Here is an 18356-nt window from a genome sequence, read left to right on the forward strand (position 1 = left end):
AATTGTATCAATTTTGTACTCTGTAGTTTCATTTTTCTCTTTTTATTATTTTCTCAATTAATTTTTTTTCCGTTAAATCAGTGACAAAGTTAAAACTAAAAAGTACTAAACTGAATATTCGATAAACCTAAGTGGGGTATCTGAAGTTTTTTTGTATATAATTTAACGGAATGTTAATGGAGGAATTAACGAAAAAAAAAAATCACAAAATACTAAATTGATACATTTTAAGCTATATGGTACTAAGGGCCCGTTTGTTTTGGTGTAAGTGGAGTGATGGAACTCAAGTTCCATCACTTCTGTTATTTGTTTTGATGTAAGTGAAAAATATAATGTAACTCAAGTTACATTAGAGCTCCACTTCACCTACTCTCGACTTTCTTCTCTAAAGTGCCGAACTCGACTTTCACTACACTCAACCTCCTCTAAAAAATTTATTAAACAGTAAAACCTAAACTCTACTTCCTTTATAATGGGTTAGAATTATCTTATTTATAATAAATTAGAATTATCTTTAAGTAATAATAAAAAAATTAATTACATAATAGATTAAATTTTATAGTGGTAAATTTACTACTATATTTAGGAGATAATGAGATCCACTTACTTACATCAAAACAAACAACGGAATTCAAAAAATTAATTTTACCAGCACCAAGTTACATCAAAACAAACAACAGAAGTGATTGAATTTAACTTTCAGGCGTACGAGTTACGTCAAAACAAACAATAAAAAAATAATCACACTCCAGAAAAACTCAAACACCACTACACTTGACTTACGTTGAATCTACAAATACGTCAATCCAAACGCCCCCTAAAATGAGCTAAGTACGAAAGTACAGAAGTGATATTTGAATTTACCTCGCTTAAAAAAAAAATCATGAAAGATTGGTTGACATGACATTCGTTCGAGAATCCTGCCTGAGCATATTTATAGGATTTGATTCTCCGGCCATTTCGGTACTGGTAACAGGATGAGGTGAGATTCTATGACCTTAAAAATAATACAGATAATAATAATAATAAAATAATAAATAAAAAAATGTATGATCCACTGTGCATCAAGATAAGAACACAGCCACAGATTGATGGCCCATGATTAGTAACTTAGCCCAACATCCAACACTTACTAATCACTTAACTTACTTTTTAACTGGCCTTGGTCCACCAACATAATCATGAAAAGCCCTACACAACCAACCTTTGCACACCCAACATTACAATTTACCATGCAAGATCTTCAACGTGAATCCTTTTTTCAAATCCATTTATTTATTTATTCTTTATCCAAAAAGTATTAGTATTTCTAATGGTAAGGTGCTCTGTAGCCATCTTAAGATCTGACCGAGGTCATATTGATGTTTATCCAGAGAACTCCGTATCACAAGTAATGACTCATGCATGCATGTACTAATAAAAGTCAAAAGATAACTAAGCTCATTCTGAAACTAAGAACAAACAAACATATTTATATCTAAATCTTGAAACATTAAGAAAAAGAATTAATGTATAAAAAATAAAATTCTCCAAATAAAGAGAGACGTGCTTTAGGTTCCCAAAATAGCATTCTTATATATTTAGATAACATATTTGTAAATTTATATCATATTTTTAGAATGCATGTGTCCACTAATGAAATATTTTTGTATTACGTTCAAAAGTAATATAGTTAATAACATAAAAAGATATATATAATATCATAAAAAAATCTTTAGTAATTTTTGAAATAAAAGAAATTGAATTACACTAGCAAATTAAAGTAAAGAAAAAGGCACTGTACAATCTCAATGAAACCCCACAGAATATTATTACAACTCGATGTTGATGTAATCAAAATTAAAAAAAGATATAAAAAAAGAGAGAAAAAAAAGAAAAGAATTTTGATGTGATGTATAATAAATCGGGCCAGGGACGGATTGATAACTACAAATGCATTTCTTCTTCTTCTTTTTTTTTTTTTCCCCCCTCATTTTTTTTAAAAAAAAATGGAACTTTCCAGATGCATTGTTTTTGGATAAGACTGTGGTCAGATCATCAGAGCACGCAATTTTTCTTTTTCCGTAGTAGCACTCTTTTAATTTTAAATTTAGGGTAGAATGACGTAATAATTCTAACATCTATTCTCCTTTTAAATAAATACAATTTTTCTCCTGCAATATCTATTCTCTAAATTATTATTTATTTTAATATTTTAAATGCTATTATTATTTTTTTGAAAAAAAGATAGCACGCTATCCACTTTATTATTTATTAAAAGGATGAATTAAGCTACAGGGCTGAGACAAGTAGACAACATAGGTCTCGAAGGGGCGAAAAAAAAAAAAAAAAAACTACCGACTGCAAGCGTGCCACCGGTTAGCTGATAGAAATTGCTCTGAAAGATTTGTCTGTTGCTTTATGTTGTAAACTGCAAGAAAGAGGTTCGGTTGGATCTTTCTAAGGATCACGTCGTTCTTGACCTCCCAAATTACTCATCAGCAGGTTACCAATTTCGATAACATAGCACTCGACGACTGTGTTCCAATCCTCGTCATCCATCTATTCCAGACCGAGATCACGATATCTCCCTAATCTCTAGGGTGGGCATTCCAAGATCGTCACGATTAGAAATCTCGAAAAGACGCATTGTGTGAATAAATGATAGACAATTTTTTTTTTCGAACCGCACAACATGCAGAATGTGTTGCCAGTCCAACACACATTCTATTATTATTATTATTATTATTCAACTAATCTAAAGAACAGATGCAGGTTCTAATAATTAGTATCCGAGTGATAATGCTTCCAATACATAACAGTATCCTCTTATTAGAAACATAATGTACTTTGGGAACCTGTATGGAAATTTCCCAATGCTCATCAGCCTAATCAAGTACCAAACCTTAAAAAAACGCCCGTGAACTTGTACTACACAAACATCCAAGATACACTAAATAGCATACTATTTAATAGTACATAAATATTATTTATTATTAAATTTTTTAGTATTGAATTACTACTATTTTACTAATTTTTATTAAATCCTACAAATTTAATAGTAAAAAAATTGATAGTAAATATTATTCTCATACTAGCTTAAGCATTCTAATCCCACTAGAAAAATGCTATCCATATTATTCTAAAACAAAATATTTATTTAAAAAATGTTAGTACTAAAAAAGTAGGAGTGTGAAAAAAAAAAAAAAATTGTGAGAGAAAAAGAGCTCTTAAATAAGATGGGTATATACTTAGTTATAAGATTTAAATATATGAGTAATAGCAGTCTACAACCCCTCTCTTTTTTCTTTTTTTTTTTTCCCCCTCGTTGCTTGAGGCCTGCTGTAGTCTCACTCATGTAATCTAATTTATCAGTCCAATTAATAAAATAAAAAATATGCTATTTTTATCTCAAAAAAAATATATATGAGCACATGATATAATTTTTTTAGAAAAAATAATAAAAATTTAAATTCTTCAATGATAAAATATAAAATAGGGAAAACTTCAAAAATCCCCCTTGTGGTTTGAATTTTTTTCACTTTAGTACCCTGTGGTTTAAAATATATCAAGTTAGTACCCTGTGGTTTCTCACTTTATCACTTTAGTACCCTGTGGTTTAAAGTGTATCAAGTTAGTACTCTGTGGTTTTGCACTTTATCACTTTAGTACCCTATGGTTTTAATTTTGTATCAAGTTAGTACCCTGTGGTTTTTTAAATCACAGAATACTAAAGTGATAAAGTGTGAAACCACAGGGTACTAAAGTGATAAAGTGCAAAACCATAGGGTACTAACTTGATACACTTTAAACAACAGGGTACTAAAGTGATAAAATGAGAAACCACAGGATACTAACTTGATACACTTTAAATCACAGGGTATTAAAATAAAAAAGTGTGAAACCGCATGAGGGATTTTTGAAGTTTTTCCTATAAAATATACATTCTATAGTAAAATGGGTAAGTAATATCTTTCTATATATATATATATATATATAATATTTATTTTAGAGTAATATAACTTGTACATGTGACTTCCTTAGGATTTTGAATAGTCTTCTAAACTACTTAAATTGGCTATAGTAAGTTAAATGTATTTGCTGAGTTTAGAATAGTTCTAACTTATCAGTGTTTATTTTATTTTAGAAAAAATTTCAAATACCACTCTTATGGTTTCGTACTTTCTCATTTTAGTATCCTATGGTTTTATCTTTTTTTTTTTGTTAACTTCTCCATAATTTTTTTCGTTATATCAGTAACAAAGATAAAACTAAAGGATACTAAAGTGGATATTCGACAAACTATAGGTGGGTATCTAAAATTTTTTGTATATGATTTAACAAAAAATTAATAAAGAGAATAATAAAAAAAAAATAAAAAAATAAAATATTAAATTAATATATTTTAAATTATTTGATATTAAAGTGAGAAAGTAAGAAAAAATAGTGGTGGTATTTAAAATTCACCCTTTGTATTATTTTATTTTAAATTCCCTCCAATTTTAACCTCAAGTACACGAGCAACCTACATGTGAAGTTGTTGGGTAGTTTTACGAAGCAAGCGTCGTGGTCATGCTCACGCCCTCCCGTCTCCTCCGCGACTCTCCGTCTCCTCCTCCACCAACGACAAAGCCCAGGACAAATCCCACCCGCAACTCCCACCGAGAACCCCATCCTCACCTGCCACGTGTCACCCTCCCCCTCCCTATAATCATAATAAGAGCGAGAGCGGTGATAACAACGCCGCCGCACGCACGCCGCGGAAGCGCTTCGACCGAGATGGGAAACGCGCCGGAGGGGGAAACGGAGGGAAGCGGGTTCAAGCTCCGCGGCTTCAGGGGGTTCGTCCGGGCCAACCCCCGGTCCGACCGCTTCCCGGTCCACGGGTTCCACCACGTCGAGTTCTGGACCGGCGACGCCTCCACCGCCGCGGGCCGGTTCGCCTTCGCCCTCGGCATGCCCCTCTCGGCCCGGTCCGACCTCTCCACCGGCAACCCGGTCCACGCCTCCTACCTCCTCCGCTCCCGCTCCCTCCGCTTCCTCTTCTCCGCCCCCTACGGCCCCGGCCCCGGCGCCGGCGCGGCGATCCCCTCCTTCGACCCGGAGCGCGCGCGCCGCTTCGTCGCGGCGCACGGCCTCGCCGTGCGCGCCGTGGCGCTCCGCGTCGCGGACGCCGCCGCGGCGTTCCGCGTCAGCGTCGCCCACGGCGCGCGACCGGCGTTCCCGCCCGCCGACCTCGGCGACGGCTTCGCCCTCTCCGAGGTCGAGCTCTACGGCGACGTCGTGCTCCGCTACGTGAGCTTCCCGGCCGACCAAAACCCCGGAGAAGCCCCAGGCTTCCTGCCGGGGTTCGAGGACGCGGCCGCGGCCGCGGCCGCGGGCGAGCCCGGGCGGGGCCCGCTCGACTACGGGCTCCGGCGGCTCGACCACGCGGTGGGGAACGTGCCGGAGCTGGGGCCGGCTGTGGCGTACGTGGCGGGGTTCACGGGGTTCCACGAGTTCGCGGAGTTCGCGGCGGAGGACGTGGGCACGGCCGAGAGCGGGCTCAACTCGGTGGTGCTGGCGAACAACGAGGAGACGGTGCTGGTGCCCATGAACGAGCCGGTCCACGGCACGAAGCGCCGGAGCCAGATTCAGACCTACCTGGACCACAACGGCGGGCCCGGGGTGCAGCACCTGGCGCTGGCCAGCGACGACGTGCTCAGAACGCTGAGGGAGATGCGGGCGCGGTCGGGGGCCGGGGGTTTCGAATTCATGCCGCCGCCGCCCCCAAATTACTACGACGGGGTGCGGCGCAGGGCCGGGGACGTGCTGTCGGACGAGCAGATTGCGGAGTGCAAGGAATTGGGGGTGCTGGTGGACAGGGATGACCAGGGGGTGCTGCTCCAGATCTTCACCAAGCCCATCGGGGACAGGTTACCGACAACATCCTTCTTTGGTCCTGCTAATGCATCTGCTTCTGCTTCTGCTTCTGCTTTCAGTTACAGTTACCTCACTCACCTCAAGTAGAGGGCTTTTGCTAAATTGAGAATCCTAGTGCTTCCGCTGCCGCGGGAATCAGAAATGAGATTCAATTCCGAGGCTTAAAATAGTAGAGAATTTCGGCCCGACGATACTACACCATACAATGGGGGGACCAAACAGACCCTAAGATCAGATCGCTGTGGAAAGTTCCGCTTTTGAGCACACGACCGACCGTATGCTCAGATACCACCAATTACAGGATTCCCTTGTGGTACCTCAGTATCATGCAGTTTATCCTAGCCTTTGCGCTTTCATAACACAGATTAACCCCGAAATGAAGTGTTTAATACCAACTTGAAGTAACCAAACAAGCGCCCTAAGAACCAACACAAATCACCGAATTCCGTTGTTTAATTCTCTTGTACAACTCCACGACGACCTATGAGCAACCCGAAACCTTAAACCTGCTTCTTACGAGGATTTGTTTGGGATAGGTCAAGCATGACACTAGCCTAGTCAGTTTTGTTCGAATTCCAATTAGCTACAGGTTAAGTGTGCTTGCATAATTGGTTTGGCTTCTAAAATAGCTTTTTTACTCTAAGTATTTATTTGAACAATCTATTCAAATCACATTTCCGCTACGCTTTTGCTGTGCTTTGGACGATATTCATGTCCGTGCATGGATATATATATATATGTATTTGTTCATTGGGCGTTTTAGAGATGCATACGTTCAACTAGAGTTGCCATAATGTAAAGATAGGTAAATGCATCTTATCTACTTGTCTCATTGAGTTCAATATGTGGAGCTCTAGACAAATAGTTGCCGAACAAAGATTGTTTTTTTTTTTAAGAATACATGCAGCATGCTTAGAAATTTCTGATGTGAATTGTGTTTTTTCAGAGTCAAAAACTTGCTCTTTCTACTATTTTGTCAAGATAGATCAATGACTCTCTCTGAATTGATCTCTAAATCAGGATTTTAGACCAAAATGAGTTATATCCAATCTACTCTTCTTCGCTCAAGTTTTGCAGGACAAGCTGAACAAAAGCATTTGAGAAGTCTATAGATCAGGAGTAAATCCAGTTTAACTTGAGAACCTTTTCTTATTTTCCGCTGGTTCAAACTAGTGCTGATGAAAGAACATATTCAAAGATCTTTTCTTGAGCTTGCATGTTTCTGCAACTTTTGCTGCCTTGTATTCACAGAGTTTTTCCGTATGGATTGTAAGTGTCGCCTTTGTAATTAAGAAAAGAAAACTATTTGATATATCAGTGGAATAGGCATTGAAGTTCCATATAGGTTTGATTCGTTAATATGCCGATCCGAAGCAGAGTTGCGAGGCCAACTTAGTTCTTGAATTCCTACTAGCATTTCATTTCTCTTAATATCCATAACAACTTGTTAATCCTGTTGTAATCACTTTTTGAGTAATTTTTGTATGTAGGCCAACAATATTCTTGGAGATCATTCAGAGGATTGGGTGCATGATGAAGGATGACGACGGGAGAGAGTATCAAAAGGGTGGGTGTGGTGGATTTGGAAAGGGGAACTTCTCTGAGCTTTTCAAGTCCATCGAGGAGTATGAGAAGTCACTTGAATCTAAACAATCTACAACAGTCCCAGCTTCCTAATTCCAACAAAAAATAAAAGAAAGAAGGCTATTATTATTATCCTGTAAAGAAAATAACTTATTTGAGAGATGCTATGTAATGGGGTTCTTTGGAGAACAATGGCCTCTATGTTGTACTTTAAGGGTGCGTTTGGTTCGCACTATCTTTTAAAGATTCCTAGTAATCCAATGAGAATAAAAAAATATGACGGTGTTTGGCAAAACGCACTAAGTAATCTAGTTGGTAATATTGGATTCACTTGGGAATAAGATTCATCCCAAAGTACTAATCTCATTCCCTTGTGGGAGGGTGGGTATTCTAATATTAATGAATTGGGGTAATCATAACATGTCTAATCTCTTTCTTTCTTCCTACCCGCCGGCTAATTGATATTATTTTTCTTTACACTCCAACCTTATATCTCTCTCTAAACTTATTTTTCTCTCTAAAATTCAGCTTTTTTTCTCTCTCTAAACTAAGCTTTCTCTCTCTCTCTCTCTCTCTCTTTCTAAAATTTCAACTCTCTCACTCCCTCTAATTTCGACTATATTTTTCTTTCTATTTTTTTAATTATGCTCTCTCTCTCTAACTTATACTCTCTCTCCCTTTTTTTAAAAAAGATGTTGAAACTTTTAGTAACATTATCTAAAATTAAATTAATTAATTAATTAATTAATTGTATATTTTTTGTAATATTAAATAACATGGCTAATTAATATTATCGTGTGAACCAAACACAGGAATTTCACATTCTTAGTAATAGGATGAATAGTAATAAGATTCTCGGATATCTTTTATTCCTAGTAATCTTTCATAATGCGAACCAAACGCACCCTAATGGTGATGTAATGTCATGTTATGCTTTGATGTTTATAAGTGTAGAACATGGTGCTTTGCACTTCGATTCGTTATTAAAGTCGCCTTTCTTGTTGATGTTTTTTGTTCTTCTTTATTGCTTAGCTTAGCTTAGCTTAGCTTTATCTACAGATAGGGTCGGGGGCGCGAGAAAGTCTCATGGTTGTGAAAGTAATCTGAAGGTAAAATTAAGAGTAATATGATAATTTGGCAAAAAAGTAGAGAGTAATATTTGTTTATGTACTCTCTTTATCATGGTTGAAGGGCATTAAACCGAACATAAATTTCTGTCGCAGTGAGGACTTTTTTGATGGTTTATCAAGTTCCCAATTTTGAGCTTAATTTCCCCTAATTTTAATTATGACTGTTTTTTCTGAAACAATTAAATTATGCCTTTTCCTTAAGAGAATAAAATTAAGACCTTCCCAATTGAATCCGAAAAGATAAAAGGCCAATCAGAAAACAAATTCATAATAATTTTCCTTTAAATTTTACAAACTTGGAACATCGATTTGTTGGGGCACTCCTGTTGGAGAGAACCCTCCAAAAATAGGCGTATGCTGCTTTGAGTGGCGGGCACACGGTATTCTTTAGTAAAAGGCGAAAGAATAGTTCGCTCTGTGCCCACCACGCAGCTGCGTGAATTCAAACAATCTAGCGGATCCCCATTTTAGAGCCCGGTAGTGGAACGCGTCCTCTCCTCTGAGCGATGTGGGACTAACAAAAAATATATGTATTAAATTGCTTTGTGTTTGGCCCAATAGAGAGATGTGTGCGCGTAATTGGACCCAATCCAAGCTCAATCAAACCAGAAACTAGTCTAAGGTTTAGTTTGGTATTGAGGCATCTCTAACGCTATTAGATAAAATGGAGTTGGAGTAAAAATATATAGGAATATGTTTCTGCGTTTTCCAGTGGGACTCATCGCGATATATAGAACATAATATTAGGTATGAAAATAAATATCATATTTTCTTGTTGTACTTTCTCATCGCACATAACGTAATCTTCCTGCAATTCTAAACAAAGCCTAAGTTACAAGAAATAGGTGAAAAGTTGGGTTGGATCATTTGTTAGGGTCGAATGTGTTGATGGTTTGCAAGGTATATTTGGGTTACCCCTCAACCCGAAAATTTAAGGTGCCCTAACGGGTCATCCGCAACTCATAAACACCCGATTTGAGGTGACCCGTCCATGTTGGGTTCGGGTCAACCTGCCCGCCATCAGAATCGGGTTAGATCAAAGTTCGAGTTGTCCTGCGTGATGTTATTGTCTCAGGTCAATCCAACCGGAACCTGAACCAAGCAGGCCCGGCCCATTGCCGCCTCCTATATGCATCTCATTACCTATCCTTTCGTCAACTCTCTTCTCTCTTAATCAAAACCCTCGCTCAAAAAATCTAAATTCTCATTTCGATTTTCATTCCAATAATGAACCAAACATTTTTACATAATTCGTCACTCTATTTTTTATTACAAAATAATTCAATTTTATTTTTTATTTCTATTTCAATCATGAACAAGCATGCTTAAAAAGTGCTGTGGAGAGTCATAAGAAAATTGGAAAACTACAAATGAAAGGAAAACAAATTCTGCACGAAATTTCACTTCGTCTTACATTCAGATTAACTGAATTAGTTGCAAAAATTCTCAATCATCTCATTCGCTAGAAAACAAATCATGGGAGAGTGTACACAAAAACTACAAGGCTACAAAACAAGCTCAGTATTACACACCTTTCATGAGTTACATTATCTTCTATCCATGTGCCTTCTTTGCCTGTAGGACTTGTCATCAACATCTCTACTTCTCCTTTCATGGTGGTACCCATCATCTCTCTTATACTTATCGCCATCCCCGCTTCTCTTTCTATAGTCGCCCTCGTCTCTCCTGTGCCGGTCACTCTTTCTATGATCTCCCTCGTCTCTCCTATGTCGATCACTGTCTGATGCATCCTTCTCACTTCGACTATTATCTGATCTCCTCCTGTAATCTCTATCATCGCCTCTGTCTCTACTACTTTCATGGTATCTTCGCCGCTCTCGGTCTTCATATTTCTCATGTTGGCTATCATCATGCCTCCTACTTCCTCGACCCCTCTCATCATCTTTATCACGTTTATGCTCATGACCGCCAAGCGAACCTCTCTCTGTTTTTCTCTTCTTCATTTGATCTTGTCTTTCGCGTTCTTTGCCATCGATGTCATCCATGTTATCCTCGTCGAATACCATATCATACCTGCATAAAAAGCCAAAAACGAAGCATTCAGCAAGAGAGAGAGAGAGAGAGAGAGAGAGGGGGTGGGGGTAGAGAGAGACCTTCGCCGATCGTCTCCTCCACGCTGAGTGTTGTCATCTTTGAGAACATATTTTGGAACCCCAGATTTGCTATCTGGGCCCTGGTCACAGTCCTTGGCAATGTGATCAGTTGCCCCACATTTGAAGCATCCCTCTGCAATATTTCCACAAAAAACGGAAATGAAAAAGTATATAAGACTATCGTAGTGAAGAGGGCAGACAAGTTAAACTACTTAAACATGGTTTTCTATTTATTAAAGAAACCAGTGCAATATCTTAACATGTTCATCATGCTTGCATCATAAAATACCATAATCAACTTAATGCCTTTCAATTTACCTTTACTTCCATTGCTTCTTTTGCCGTGTCTATATTGGCCCCAAAGTTTCGCAACACTCTGACTGAAATCTACATGTATCCTTCGGTCATCAATCAAAGTGTTGTCCATCTGCAACAATCGGCAATCATTAGTACAGATTTACAAAAAGCATGTTCAATATAACAAATTAAAACTTGCCAAAGATCCTGAGTCTCAAAGTCTAGATTGCCAAAATGTTGCCATAATTCCTATAGCAGATAATGCAGCTGGATATAAAAAAGAACACAAATGCGAACAAAAACCCTTGTCCAATTGTTTCAGAGTTGTATAACTACTACAATAGTTATACGACATAAACTAAAGATGATATCATGAATTCATGTTTGCGTGAACTGCTAAGGAATCAATAGCAACATATTATATGCGACAAACCTTGAAATATGCCCGTTCACAGGCCTCCTGTGTCTCAAATTCTGGAAAAAGTAAATCAGAATATGTGGTTAATGTGATGAAATTATATTGGAAACACTCATAGCTACATTTAACAAACTAAAAGAACATCCCGAAAAAAGTGTACAGCCAAATAGATAGTTTATACACTTTCGATGCCGTATCACTAATTAATGTGGGTGAAATATTCAAGATATAATAAAGTGAAGGTATCAAAAGCCTCTACCCAAACCAGAAGAGAATCAAACTAACAACAGAGATAGAATTTCAAGCACTTCTGAAGAAAAACTCCACGTAATAGAAAAGGATTTCAAGAACTTCTGAATACAAACTGAAGATATAGGTAAGTACTCTGAACATATCTATGTGTATTCATCTGTAGACTCATGTTTATAGATTTATGCCTGCCCCTGTTAATGCCCATGCTGGCATACATGCATGTGCGCATGACTGTATGCACAGAACCTAAAATTTCAGAGGGAAAGTGAGAAGAAATTTACCAATAAAAGCATAGCATAAGCTATCTCCAGTCTTGTAATCACGAATTATTTCAGCTCTGCAAGCACAAATGCAAAAATTTCAGGAAAATAACCCCAGCGAAAAATAGCAAGAGAACAAAGAATTTAAGAATGCAGAAAATGATACTCACGATGTGACATTTCCAAAACGAGAAAAGATTGTATACAAATCTTCATCCTGCAGGTGTGTAAGAAATGAAAATGGAAGAAATTCAAAACGATGTCATTGAAAGTATTTGATTATACTCAAGTTACAACAGCAACTAAATATGCATGAATCCTCAAGCTGAAGAGAAATGTAAACTTCCACAAAATCAACACTAACTTGTGTAACTGGGTTGAGTTTACAAACAAATAAGACATTGTCCGGCGGCTTCATATCAGCATCTGGAATATCACCTATCTGTGCAAAGAAAGTAGATAGTATATGAGTAAAACTAAATAAAAGATACATTATTGTAGACATAGAACAAAAGAGCCAGGAAAGCTGTTCTTACACTCTCAAGAATAGCTGCATTAGTATGAGCCTCTTTAGAACGAAGCTTCTCCTCAAGCTCAGTTGCACCTAACGTCTCATCCAACGGGACCCAGTTATCCTCTAATCGCTCTTCTGCTACCTATACATTCCAGAAAAGAAAAATGTGACTCATCAAAGAAATGTGTTGACGAAAAATTTCACACAAGCATACAAGAAATGATTGTAGGATTTAATGCAACTTGATTATATAATCTTATCCAAAGGCTTAAAGCACAGTGCCATTTTTAACAGAGGTTTGGATCAACTAGTCACAATCATAGAAGCCAGAGTTTCTCAGATAAAAAGAAGCAAGTCCTAGTCTGGTAGAAATATATTTCTAAGACAATATAACAGCACATTCACAAGAAGTAATCAAAAGCAGGAAATAATCTCAACTTACCTCATCACGTGGTTTGCCCTCAGGGGAGTTCTCAGGAATAAATTCAGCAAGCTGAGGCGGATCATCAAAAGGATCATCCAAAATGTAGGTATGTTTGATTCTGTCCATGGAACAAATTGGAAGCAATTAGTATGAAATACTAAACACTCAAAGAGGAAAAACAAAAAACAAAAAATAAAGGGGAAAAGAAGCAAATAATATAATATTTTCCGAAGAAACGTTACCGGATGTCCTTAAATGGTCTTCCTTTATCATCAACGTAGGTATCATTTATCTTTGCCAAGGTTTCCAAGCCTTCTTTTTCTTCAACAGTCCCAAACACCTATAATTGTGGAATAGGGAGTTTGTATTGCAAGCAAAATAAACTTTCGAATTACTTTTTAAAAAAAAATGAAGATACAATAAAAGGACTCACTGTGTGTTTTCCGTCAAGATAGTCGAGGTCGTCTCTCAGGGTGAAGTAGAACTACCAAAAAAAACATATTTGTAACAAATCCAGGTTAGATTAAGGTACAACTAGTATAGTCAGAGAACCATTGCTAGCGAAAATGCGACAGACGCAACTCCCTAAACCCATCAACTACCAACCCTAAGTGAACAGTTTACTATGTTAATTTAGGGTTCATGAGTTTGGTAACTACAGCGCATAGCAGCATATGCTTGCGAAGCATACATAGTCGGCGCAGCATCTCCTGCAATTTACGCACTTCGCAAAAAGAACAAGTAGCATCATCACCTGAGAAGCATTGCAATTCTCGCCGGCGCTCGCCATTGCGACCGTCCCAGTTTTCGAGTGCTTCAACTCGGGACGGATTTCGTCGTCGAAAAACCGCGCCTGCTCGCCGTACAAGAACCTAAAAGAAAGCAAAATTCCAGGCCTCAGATCATGTTCGGCCACAAAAATCATGCTATAACAATCAACATTAGAGCCAACATGTTCCAAATCACCACATAATATGCATACAAATACAACTGTTTCAACTGGATTGAGCTAAAAATTTATAATTGGAAATAGAAAAATGGAGCAGAAATTAAGTAAAAAAAAAAAAAAAGGAGCTAACTTGTAGATTGAATCGCCACCGGTTCCGGTCCCCGTCGGGTCTCCGGTTTGCGCCAAAAAATCCTTCTCCACCTTGTGGAAGAGGCAACCATTATAATACTTCATCCTACACCAAAAACAAAAGGGGAAAAAATAAAAACTAGAAAAATATATATGAATCAAACAATAACGAGCTTAAGATTGAGAACAAGCAATTAAAAGGGGGAAAAAAAAAAGGATATATGTGAGGATGGATCAAAATTACTTGCAGAGCTTGAGGAAGTTTTTGGTTGTGAGAGGGCACCGATCCGTGTGGAGGTCGACGACGATGTCGCCCACGCTTGTTACCATCAACACCGACATAGCTCTCTCTCTCTCTCTCTCTCTCTCTCTCTCTCTCTCTCTCGCTCTTCACTTCTCTCTCTCTCTCTCGAACGAACGAACGAAAGGGGGAACGAGGGTCGAAGAAACAAATACAATTGGGGACGAGCAGTGACTGGGCCGGGCCAAAATTCACACCCTATTACATTTTAATAGGCCGGGCCCCAAACGGGCCAAATTTTCACGGGGAAAATGTACAGATACCCGCTAAACTAAAGGATTTTCCAAAATAACCCACTCAACCTTGTTTTTTTTTTTTGGGTAAATTTCAAATACCATTCCGGTAGTTTTGCACTTTTTCATTTTAATACCATGTAGGTTTAAGTGTATTAATTTAGTACTCTGTGGTTTTATTTTTATCTTTTCGTCAGGTCCTCCGTTAATATTTCGTTAAATTATGTACAAAAAATTTCAAATATCCTTCATAGGTTTATCGAATATTCACTTTAGTATTTTTTAGTTTTAATTTTGTCACTGATTTAATGAAAAAAAAATTAGCGGAAGGGATAATAAAAAGAAAAAAATAAAACCGCGAGGTACTGATTGATACACTTTAAACCATAGGATGCTAAAATAAAATAGTACGAAACTACAGGGTGGTTTTTGAAGTTTTTCCTTTTTGTTTGGGCTAAATTTGATAACAGTTTTTATTCATTTGATTGAAAATACTTAATGAGAGGGAAAAAAAAATGATATTGAAGGGCCCATATTAAAATGGCATGTTGTAAATTTTAAAGATTTATGGGCCTGAGTACGGCCCAGAGGGATTGGATCTGATTGGGTTGGGCTATATTGACTGGTAGTCTGCTTCTATTGGGGGTAGTCCCTGTACTTTCTCGATATCGCAATTTGCTCCCTAAATTGTTCATTTCAATGCTTTAGCTTTATAGGAGAAGAGATTAAAATCATTTTCCGAGAAAAATCAGATTTGTTTTATTTTAAGGTTAGGGACAAAATTTCAAGATATAAGTGAAAGTTCAGGGTTAAATTATTTATTTGAATAGCCTGGGGACTAAGTTGAAATATAAGGAATAATACCTTTCTTTCCTTTTCATAGGAAAAAACTGTTGGATCCACCAACTTAAGTAGCATGAAAACTATTTTGAGGCCCTCCACAACAACCCCAAATCATTTATTAATTTGTTCACACTAGAGAACAGTACTGGTCATGAGATCAAATTGGAAAATCATTTTGGTAACTTCATGCACATGTTAGGACTATTTCAACCTTGTTGCGCAGTCGGCCGCGGCGCATTTTTTAATATTTTTTGTACTTTGATAAGGTTATCATTTTGATATTTAAGTGTTTTTTAGTTACACAACGACCATATCAGAACAAGGACCAATTCGTACTACCAGGAATGAAGCTTCAATTCTTTTTGTAGAGTTAAACATGACCTTTTCAAGGATCTATCATATGATGACCTTCTCGAAGCCTTATCATAAAACCAAGTCCAACATTTCCTCCATCTTCTTCTATATATACTCATAACACCCAAGCCTCTTTTCCATCATCAAAAACTACAACATTCACTTATAAGTTCCATTTCTTCTGCAGTGGCCTATAAGCTTTAGGAAACATATATAAAATGGCAGCTAAAATCCTCCTCTTTGCTCTTCTTTTAGTCGCTTCTCCGTTTGCATTCGCTTCCGATCCTAGTCCTCTCCAAGATTTTTGTGTCGCCGATGAGATGTCTCGTGGTAAGCAATTTAATGCATAGTTCTTCTCGGCCATTTGAGTCACTAGGATTAAGTAGTTGCAATTGGATCTTTAGCTGGTGCTACCCTGTACATATGTATTTAATTACTTGCTAGCGTCACACTAACTATGTGTTTAATTATGTTTCTGCATACAGTGTTTGTTAATGGGTTCGTGTGCAAAGATCCAAAACTGGCGAAAACTGAGGATTTCCTCTTCTCCGGCCTAGACAAGCCCGGAAACACATCCAACAAGTTCGGATCGAAAGTGACCTTAATCGACGCAAGCAAGATTCCCGGTCTCAACACCCTAGGCGTCGCGATGGCTCGTCTTGATGTTGAACCTAACGGCCTCAACCCGCCACACATTCACCCACGCGCCACCGAGATCTTGACTGTGATAGAAGGCTCCCTTTATGTTGGATTCGTCACGTCGAACCCTGAGAATAAGCTCTTTTCTAAGGTCCTTAACAAGGGCGATGTGTTCGTGTTCCCCAAAGGTTTGATTCATTTTGAATTCAACTATGGTCCAACCAGGGCAGTCGGCCTCGCTTCCCTGGGTAGCCAGAATCCGGGTCTCATTAGGATTGGCGAATCGGTCTTCGGTTCAAACCCTTCCATTTCTGATGATATTCTTGCTAAGGCCTTTCAGGTGGACAAGAAAACCATAGATTGGATTCAGGCTCAGTTCACGTCGACCAATTGAAACTAAGATATATACTAGATGTAATTTACTTTTGATGTTTTGTTTTTCCAATTATCGCATGTAATCTGCTTTTGTTATTAATGTCTGTGGATTTATTCATTTGACTGTATTAATTGGATTGAATAAGCAAACATATGAGTTAGCAATAATAAAAATACAAATTTATTTATTAATGACTGGCTCTGGTTCCACAATTAATTACCTGTGGCCTCTTCTTTTCTCTGTCTCGAAAAGAAAAAGGTTTTTTTTTTTTTTTTGTTAAAATCAGAACGACGAAAAATAAATCCAGAAAATAACTTAATATAGAAAAAAAAAATAAAAAAAAGCATACCGATATTTACGTGGTTCGACCAACGGTCTACTGTCCACGGACGAAAACAGAGCATATAATTTATTATTAATATAGAAAGGCGGAGTACACAGAAAATCTCTCAAAGAACCTGAACTCTATTTAGATCAGAAACGCTGCAATCCGCATCCGTACATGCGACTCCAAATTAGATGGCTCGGGGTGATATACGGCTCCTTTCAGAACGCAGGGAATGCCAACATGCATGGCTTAATTAGAGCCGCCGCAACGTGACCACCAGCCCAAAAGAAGCACGGAGGACTTGAACTTAATTAAGAGCTTAATTAGGTATGGCTGCACAAAGAGATCCCCTTAGCCGTACGGACCACCGAGCAAGGTAGACTTAATTAATGCATGGCTTCTAATTAGTCACGGCATTATTAACTTGGTCGTAGGCTCGTAGCATGTATAAAATACATGTCTCCTAACTAGAATCTAATCCTAATTCAATTAAAATTATACTTCTATTTATAATCCATATATACCAAATTAAATCTAAATTATATCTATCCTAATTAGATTAGGGTTTAATTTTAATTTTGATAACTACAAATCTAAACCAAATATAATATTTTTTTTTAAGATTGCATTTAGCTTGACATGTGAGAGCAAAGTTTAGATATAATTTTTCAAAGTAGGTTTATAAATGTCCCACCTTCAGAGTCTCATATCGTTGGCGCTAATCATTAATCCCAAAAGCTCAAGCAATTAGAAATATATACCCAATTCAGTTAAAGCGTACGAATACAGCGTTTACGGTTTTCGATTGTGACTCAACCAAATTAGCTTCATGCCACTCTCGATTGTGACTCGACCCAACTAACTTCACGCCACTTTGAACATGACTTATCCTCCCACCATTTCAAACGTGACTCGGCCCAACCTGGTCTCTCGCCACAGGGCAGGATGCTGGCCCTTGTAAGCCAACAATTCTCCTTTCAGGACCTGCACAAATTCGCAACATGTAGGAATCAAACTCGTGCCCTCTGGCTTTGATGTCATTTGTCGGATTGTTGACGCTAACCATTAATGCCAAAAACTTGAACTGTTAAAAATACACAATCAATTCACTTAAAGCATACAAATATAGCGCCCACGGGTTTCGATTGTGACTCGGTCCAACCAGCCTCATGCCATTTTGAACATGACTCATCCCAATCCAGTCTCTCACCATTTCAAACGTGATTCGGCCCTACCTAATCTTCAGCCACAGAATAGGATGCTTACCCCTTTAATCTAACACAAAGCTCTCTTGCTTTAGCATCGAGCTA

General features: G+C 38.0%; 3 protein-coding genes across 3 annotated transcripts; 2 read left to right on the top strand and 1 right to left on the bottom strand.

The window, feature by feature from the left end:
* Positions 4519 to 7780, top strand: LOC109724978 (4-hydroxyphenylpyruvate dioxygenase). Its single transcript, XM_020254000.1, has 2 exons — positions 4519 to 5894; positions 7392 to 7780. Exons 1-2 carry the CDS (start codon positions 4552 to 4554, stop codon positions 7576 to 7578), a joined length of 1530 nt encoding a protein of 509 aa, XP_020109589.1. The 5' UTR covers positions 4519 to 4551; the 3' UTR covers positions 7579 to 7780.
* Positions 9987 to 14379, bottom strand: LOC109725271 (peptidyl-prolyl cis-trans isomerase CYP59). Its single transcript, XM_020254391.1, has 14 exons — positions 14217 to 14379; positions 13974 to 14078; positions 13649 to 13766; positions 13328 to 13378; positions 13137 to 13234; positions 12913 to 13012; positions 12493 to 12612; positions 12321 to 12398; positions 12127 to 12173; positions 11978 to 12033; positions 11460 to 11500; positions 11048 to 11156; positions 10730 to 10862; positions 9987 to 10649 (listed from the first exon to the last, which is right to left on the bottom strand). The coding sequence occupies exons 1-14, from the start codon at positions 14312 to 14314 to the stop codon at positions 10163 to 10165; spliced, it is 1641 nt and encodes a 546-aa protein (XP_020109980.1). The 5' UTR covers positions 14315 to 14379; the 3' UTR covers positions 9987 to 10162.
* LOC109725011 (putative germin-like protein 2-1) lies at positions 15866 to 16874 on the top strand. Its single transcript, XM_020254051.1, has 2 exons — positions 15866 to 16033; positions 16189 to 16874. Exons 1-2 carry the CDS (start codon positions 15922 to 15924, stop codon positions 16734 to 16736), a joined length of 660 nt encoding a protein of 219 aa, XP_020109640.1. The 5' UTR covers positions 15866 to 15921; the 3' UTR covers positions 16737 to 16874.

The sequence above is a fragment of the Ananas comosus genome, linkage group 19 (assembly GCF_001540865.1).
Source record: "Ananas comosus cultivar F153 linkage group 19, ASM154086v1, whole genome shotgun sequence".
Lineage (NCBI taxonomy): Eukaryota > Viridiplantae > Streptophyta > Magnoliopsida > Poales > Bromeliaceae > Ananas > Ananas comosus.

Bases quoted from the DNA above. Each gene is read 5' to 3' on its own strand.
- LOC109725011 (XM_020254051.1), top strand. From the start codon at position 15,922: ATGGCAGCTAAAATCCTCCTCTTTGCTCTTCTTTTAGTCGCTTCTCCG. The intron at 16,034-16,188 runs GTAAGCAATTTA...TTCTGCATACAG, and splicing joins CGCCGATGAGATGTCTCGTG to TGTTTGTTAATGGGTTCGTG.
- LOC109724978 (XM_020254000.1), top strand. From the start codon at position 4,552: ATGCTCACGCCCTCCCGTCTCCTCCGCGACTCTCCGTCTCCTCCTCCA. The intron at 5,895-7,391 runs GTTACCGACAAC...TTTTGTATGTAG, and splicing joins ACCAAGCCCATCGGGGACAG to GCCAACAATATTCTTGGAGA.
- LOC109725271 (XM_020254391.1), bottom strand. From the start codon at position 14,314: ATGTCGGTGTTGATGGTAACAAGCGTGGGCGACATCGTCGTCGACCTC. The intron at 12,034-12,126 runs GTGAGTATCATT...TTGTGCTTGCAG, and splicing joins CGTTTTGGAAATGTCACATC to AGCTGAAATAATTCGTGATT. The intron at 10,863-11,047 runs GTAAATTGAAAG...GAAATATTGCAG, and splicing joins AAGAAGCAATGGAAGTAAAG to AGGGATGCTTCAAATGTGGG.